Below are 7,326 nucleotides of genomic sequence, written 5' to 3' on the forward strand. Positions count from 1 at the left end.
ACCATTTATGTGTTTCATCATGGGGGTCTGGTGAGCCACGTATTGTCTGGTCCCTCCCCTAGGACCTGTTTGCCTTGGGTGACCCTACCAGGGGCATAAAGCCCAAACAACTGAGCTCCTAGGATCACTGGGACACGCAAACCCCAGGGAGGGGAGCATTGGTGTTTTGGGCCGATTTTTCGACATGCTATATTTTGGTGTTTTTGGCCGTATTTGCATATTCCATGGCGTGTCTCGGCACGCTATTTTATGTGGTTTTCAGGTGTTCTTTTGGAAATGTCATATAGTATAGCATGTCAAGAAACGTCATAGTAAAGAACTCCAAAAAAACTGCCGAAAACACCATAATGTCAAAATATGATGTGTCCAAAAAACAGTTGAAAACCACAGAAATAGTGCGCTGAGACACGTCATAGCATAGATTGTTGACAAAACATCCCCTGGTAAATCATGCAAACGGTATCACTGAAAACATACCTCTTGTTTTTCATCGTTAATATTTCATTTATTTTGAAGACGTGCTTTTTTCATTACACTGCCCCTCTCCTCACTCTGTGTACCCGTCTGCTCCTATTAGAAAAAAAGAAGAAGAAAATCTCTCACAAACTTTAGCTAAAAGCAGCTCACTCATGATCCAGTGTTTGCACTGAGCTACTTACAGTGTTGAAAACAAACGGAGCTGCTCTCTCCATAAATATGTCATTATTAAACCATAATATGTATTACTTAAAAACTACAATTTCCCCAGATGTACAGTAGAAAAAAAAACGAAAACGCACATCTGGATTCAACTTAATTTACATTCAAACAGAAAGTTATTACTGAAATAGTTAATTCCGTCATCAGCAAAACAATGCTGCACGTCAGTCTGTTTACATCTCCTTAAGATTGACTAAAAGTAAGTTGATGTCTTGTTATTCTCTGAGCACACACACATACATGCGCACATTCTAGCATTTTTCTATAACATTGAATATCTTGTAGTCCTCCAACCACGAAGCCTTAGACTTTGATTCTCTCTCCAGATTTTATAAGGTTTTTTTAGCCATCATTTCCATGGGTGTAGGAAATCTTTTGCACTGTTTTTCTTAGTCATAAATTACACTAGTCAATATTTTATTTATAACTTTTAGTACTTGGGTAAATAAAAGCGCTGATTTTTAGTAAATATTTGCAGACAAATTTAAGATTATAAAAATGTTTCTAATTTGTACACACACAGGTCTTTTGTGCTTAAGAGCAATATTTTAAGATGAATTAAGTCATAAACCTAAGTGGATTTAGCCGAGATGCTAAAACGTCCGTTCTTATAAAGTAATGGTGGTCATCTGGTCCATCAGTGACGGCAGATCTCACTCACTCTGGATTAGCCTAACGTTCAAAAGTAAAGGTTCATGTGCTTTTAGTGAGATATACAGTCTATCAGTTGCATAATTTACAGTTTTTTCCTAGTGTTTTTCTTTACAATAACCATGTGAAGGATTTTCTCCTTGAAACAGTCCATCAGTCCAGCTGTATGGTTAACAGATGTGCGTCCTGTAGTGAACAGTCAGTCTATTCGTGTCTTTTATGTCTGATCATCAGCAGTCTTTATGTTTTGTAGATCTGGTGGTTTCCTCCGGCGGCACTCGGAGGCAGCGCAGCGCTCGCCCCCGCTTGGACGTCGACAAATCCCATTCTCTGCCTCCTCTTCCTCTGCTCCGTCATCTGCAGCAACACAGGAATTACATCAGGTAAGTTTGTTTTCAACATCTGCATCAGTCAAAGAAAGAAAATCTTACCTGATCTGGCAGCAAATTCAGTCAATACAAACATATGTGTCACAGTGTGCCATAAAAACTACAGCAGCATTACATGCTGTGCTTCCAATTCCATGACAATTTCAACAAAACTGTCACCAGCCGCAAAATTTTAAAAAGTCATAGTCTAGCATGTAGCCCAAAATAGTTTGAAAAAGTCATACTATTACATGTCAACAAAATTAAACAGTCATATTATAGCATGTCTTCTAAATCTTCACCAAAAAGTCACTGTAGCATGTTGTCCACAATACCATGATAAGTCATATGATAGCATGTCGTCCAAAATCGGCCCAAAAAGTCGTACTCTAGCATGACATCTCTAGTGAAAATTTTGAAGTACCCTATACTGTGACATTTTTCATCAGAATTAAGTGACATACTTTACTTTGACATGTCTATTGTAGATCTTATGGCATGCTTTACCATGCCATTTCAATGAAAATTTAATTTTAGTTTTGGTCAAAATTTTATGGCATAAAATACTACAACATGTTAATATAGTATACAAAAAAATGTCATACGCCAGAGCATTAATCCAGGCTCTGTGTGTGTGTGTGTGTGTGTGTGTGTGTGTGTGTGTGTGTGTGTGTGTGTGTGTGTGTGTGTGTGTGTGTGTTACCTGTTCTTTGAGCTCAGTCAGCTGAGTGGTCAGTGTCGTTACCACCTTCATTGTTGCTGCCAGTTTGTCCTGTAACATCCTCATCTCGTTCTGCTCCCCGTCGCCCTCGGTTACCACCAGAGACATCGCCTGCATCCGCGGGAACCAGTCCAAGTTGTTGTTCTGAGGGGAGATTTGTCCACGTTAAGGTGCGTGTTTCGTTTGGTACGGATCTGCAGTATTCAGGTGCAGTAATGTGTGTTTTACTTTGATCATGTGGGCGACGTAGCTCTCGGGTCCCGTGTAGTCCGTCTTGTTCTTCTCGCGCACCAGGACGATGAAGTACAGGTAGTTCCAGATGTTGTGCTCCAGTTTTATGTGCTCTTCAAACGACACCGTCTTGTTGTCAAACTTGTCTCTCTCCAAACCTGCAGAAACGCACAAATAAAGTCTTAGAGAATCTGTCCAAAGACGTCCTCACATACGTGTGTCCCCTACGCACCGCAGATAAAACACGTCGTCTTCAGGATCTCTTCTTTCTTCTGTTTCTCACTCCTCAGGTCGGCAAACGTGTCGATGATGACGCCGAAGATCAGGTTGAGGACGATGATGATGACGATGAAGTAGAACAGCAAGTCGTACACCACACGGGCAGGAAACAGCGGCTCCTGCACACACACACACACACACACACACACACACACACACACACACACACACACAGATAGTACATGTCAACAAAAGTACTAAAACCACAATGTACATTCAGTTTTTCTGCAGGATGAGCTCCTATATGTTGTTATATTGTTGTACTATTATTGGTTGATGCATCAGTGTTTATTACTTTATGTAGTCAGTATTTTATCTATATATATATATATATATATATATATATACATATACATATATCTATATGTAAAATAACTGAATGTATACACACACACACACACACACACACACATATATTGTTTGCTTGTTTACTTTTCTTGATTGCGTTTGTATTTGTTTATGATTCTTATGTTTGTAAATAAAACTGAATATTGTGGTTAAATCAGTAAAAATGTCGTTCTTTTGTTCAGAAATCATTTGATAAGATTTTACAGATGTGTTATAAACAGCTGTTTACAGCCAGGCGGCGGCGGCGGCGGCGGCGGCTGTTGATCCTTCAGGAGGACACTTTCTGTTTTTTAGCTCTTGAGGCTCAAATGAACCAAAATGTGTTTTATTGACACAAACACTCAAAATTACAGATTTACAAACTATTTTCTTAAAAATCTGTAAAAATCGAAACTCCCCCTTCGTGGCGAGGGGTGGTTATTGCAGTTTTACCAAAGAAAAGTAAAGATTGTAAGCTAGAATTAAAGGACTACACACTTTTAGTCTCTTTTCTAGCTAAGAGACTAGAAAATATTCTCAGATTTATGGATGTTTCACAGAAAATATTCTCCCGGGTATGATCAGTTTAGACCGGACAGGTTTTATTTGACAGAAGTAAACCAATAAATAAAGAAGACAACGCAACAACGCAACAGTCCCGCTTCGATCACTTCGATCTCGAACAGCGTCCCCACGCCTTCACGCTTTTTACTGAACCGTTACGACAGAATGAGAAAATTCACGGAATAATGATGGCTGGGGGGACAAAAAGTTGCCTTTTTTTTCAGGAACAACATTTTAATCTATCTTGGGCGCCCTAAATCCTCCTTTCCACATTTAATCACAAACTTAACTGAATATGGATCATCAATACTCATAAATCACAAGTCCTGACTCTGAACTTACACCCAAAATCAGTCAGAGACGCTTTTAAAATAAAATGGGATTCTGAAGTGATGAGAAATCTGACTTTTCCAAAACATTTCCACAAAATGATATCAGTGAATTAAGTTCGCTTAATATCTAAGATTAAATCCGACTTTTCTCGCTGGAATATTACAGCGTTTCTCGGCGTAGCACGGAGAACGGAGGCAGTTAAAATTAATGCACCGCCAAGACTTTTAATATTTGTATAAAACGCAAAATCCCAAACGGACAATTTCAAGATCTGGACAGAATGACCTCGAGATTCATTTGGCAGAGACAGAAACCTCAGATATGGAAGCAGAAAGGAGGTCTCCCCCTTCCAAATTTTAAACATGACTACAGAGCAGCTCAGATAAAAACTGTGGTCGCTAAAGGCAATCCATCCAACACAGCACACGTGATAGAGCGCCAGATATCGAGCGATATTCCCTCTCAGGCTGTTACAGGTGACGACGCTTTTTTAAAACATGTAAAGGGGTCTCATTCGTGGATAAAGACTTCACTGTGGTTTCAGGTGAAGGATCAACAGTCGGAGGATCTTTACCATTTGATGAGATGGAAAGTTTTGATCCAGATTTTATACCCAACACGACCGACACAAGATTTAAGAAATGCGCTGAAACCAAATACAGTGATCTCTGCGTCGATGGAGGGCTCAGAAATGTTCCGAATTTAAAAACTCATTATGGCCGAACGAACTTAGATGTCCGCAGGTTTTTACAACGTAGACATTACACCGAGGAAACAAAACAGAAAGACTTGGATAAGAAAAGCTCGGGTATTTTGGAGGCGTTTTAATGAGATAGGAGTCTGATCCTGGAAAATCTCAGAGCTGAATTTTGGGCTAAATGAGTTAACGGGAGAGGACGGAAATATCGCAGTGAGTTCAGACATAAGGGGACAAAAAGAGAGAATTTGGGTGGAAAAACTTGAGATTTATTGAAACATGTGCACAACAGCCCGTCTTAAACAAAATGATCTGTGGTTGGAGGTCCTGTGGGGAGAGAAAGGCAGATCGTTATCGTGTTCACCGCACACTCACTCAAAGCTTCATGGGAAAGGTTCTTAAAGTGGCGATCCCGTTCAGCGTCGAGACGCCGTGCGTGGCTTTGAGGCCAGACCTTTAAATTTAGAAATAAATATATGTTCAACAGTATGTTGATCGTAAGTACGAGACGGCAGATACGCTGCAGGTCGAGGACGCGTCTCCGTTATTCACCGTGTTCATGTGATGGAGAAACCGAACAGGAGTCTTGTTTTTTCTCGTTTGTAGCACACATTATGTTCAGTATGTTACTGTCTCTAAATTGTTTTGTATATTTGATGTTGTTCTACGTTTGTGTGGTCAGTTTTTATTTATTTATTTATTTTTCTTTTCCCTTTGTTTTTGTTGCTGATTTATTTTTCTCTTGTTTTTGTATAACTTGTTCTTTTGTCTACATCTAAAGAGCTTCTCTTAGTTAATTTTACATATTCATACAAAGGTTTTTGTATTGTATGTATGCTTCTTGTGTCGAAAACTTCATAAATAAATCATACATAAAAAAAAAACGGTTTCCTCACTAAGATCGAAGAAGATAATTTAATTTTACAGCATCACTAAGTTCATTCTGAGCTCCTCAACTTTCGAAAGGTTCTTGGTTTATTTTTAATTCTGTTTCTTTTCTTCAGTAAAACACGTTTGCAGTCAGACGTCCTCAAAGTGTTAGAAAGATTTTTTTTCAGAGCTTTTATTGACTTTTTAAAGCTGTTGTTTGCCCCCCCCTTTATTTTTATTGTTTATTTATCTATTTAATTTTTATTAATTTTTTGTTGTTTTGGTTTTTTATTTGGTTGCTTCTCAACAGTACTATTGTTGTTGTGGTTGCTTGCATGAACAATTTTGAAACATAATTTTTTATTCTAATTTATCTCTCTTGAATTTTTTAGTTTACCTATTTTGTCGGGTTGTGATCAACCAAAGAAAAATTTGCTCGATATCTCAATATAAACTGGATCTCCACAGGTCGGCGAATCACGCGGGAGCGCTGCGTGTCGACCGAACCTTTTGTTTCCTGTCACAGAGCCGCTTTGACTCGCATACTCTGATCACACGTGACGAGAAAATCTCGGCTGAGGTATAAATGACTGCATCATCGGCATAAAGATGGCGACCGGCGCGCGGACTGACGTTCACGATGGGACGGACACGGTGCGTGTTTATGTTAACAAAAAAGTGTCGCTTACGTTCTTGGACGGTTTGCGCAGAACGTCTCCGACTCCTCCCCCGTTCCTCAGTCCGTGGTTCAACACGGTGACGATACACATCAGCAGAGTGTCGCACGCTCGCTCCGTGTTCGGCTCCTCTGAAAGAAACACACACACACACACACACACACACGTCGTCATGTAACACGTTTAAATCTCAGACACAGCGAGCGTTCGGCCTGCGGTCCTCAGCGGGACTCTCACCTTCCTCCTCAGCGACGCTGAGGGCGTCCGTCTCCACGGTGCAGCTGACTCCGTCTGCAGAGCACGACTTGAGGAAATCCTGAGAGGCTTCGGTTTGCTGAGGAGCTGAACACACACACACACACACAGTGTTACACAGAGACTCAGGTGTGCACGCATTCACCTGTATACGTGTTTTTTTGTGCGTACACAACATTTATGCAGCTGGTTCCTTCATTTGTTCTTCAGTTATTGATGGTTATGACCTCATCGTTATCAGGAGGACTGTCCCCGTCTTTTTGTCCTTGTGCTCTCGTTTCATGTTTCCACTTATTAACACTTTTGTGGTGTTTTTAGAAGAAAAATGTTTTTAAAAAAAACAACAAAAAAAACCACCACAACCAACGAAAGGAAAAAAAGGCCAACATTTTTCTTTAAAAATCACCCAAAATTTTTGAAGAAAATAATTTTTAATTTTTAAAAAAAAAAAATCACAAAGGAATTTTGAAGAAAATAAAAATTGCCAATTTTTTTTCTGTTCAAATCACCAAAAAATTATAAAGAGGGGAAAAATAATTTTAAAACAAATTTAAAAGATGCCAACATTTTTTCTTTAAAGTTTGCAATGAAAACGATGGATGTTTCACAGTCTTGAAAATGTGCCTCAAAGTCACAAAAAAGTCTCGCTGAAAC

At 39.4% G+C, this 7,326-nt stretch overlaps 1 protein-coding gene across 4 annotated transcripts in view; it reads right to left on the minus strand.

Annotated features, from left to right (window-relative positions):
• Positions 1 to 480: 480 nt before the first annotated feature.
• itpr3 (inositol 1,4,5-trisphosphate receptor, type 3) overlaps positions 481 to 7,326 on the minus strand; it is a 73,289-nt gene continuing 66,443 nt past the window's right edge. For 3 of the 4 annotated variants that reach the window (XM_088081581.1, XM_088081579.1, XM_088081580.1), the window contains exons 55-60: positions 6,655 to 6,759; positions 6,430 to 6,548; positions 2,903 to 3,068; positions 2,668 to 2,828; positions 2,422 to 2,583; positions 481 to 1,707 (exon numbers count right to left, since the gene is read on the minus strand). In XM_088081581.1, coding sequence (XP_087937707.1) covers positions 1,591 to 1,707; positions 2,422 to 2,583; positions 2,668 to 2,828; positions 2,903 to 3,068; positions 6,430 to 6,548; positions 6,655 to 6,759 — 830 coding nt within the window. In that variant the 3' untranslated portion in view covers positions 481 to 1,590. Of the gene's footprint in view, positions 1,708 to 2,421; positions 2,584 to 2,667; positions 2,829 to 2,902; positions 3,069 to 3,355; positions 5,198 to 6,429; positions 6,549 to 6,654; positions 6,760 to 7,326 lie in introns of those variants that run through there. The other variant, XM_088081582.1, reaches the window with a different exon arrangement.

This window comes from Plectropomus leopardus, chromosome 9 (assembly GCF_026936395.1).
Source record: "Plectropomus leopardus strain MGB_pleo_1.0 chromosome 9, ASM2693639v1, whole genome shotgun sequence".
Classification (NCBI taxonomy): domain Eukaryota; kingdom Metazoa; phylum Chordata; class Actinopteri; order Perciformes; family Serranidae; genus Plectropomus; species Plectropomus leopardus.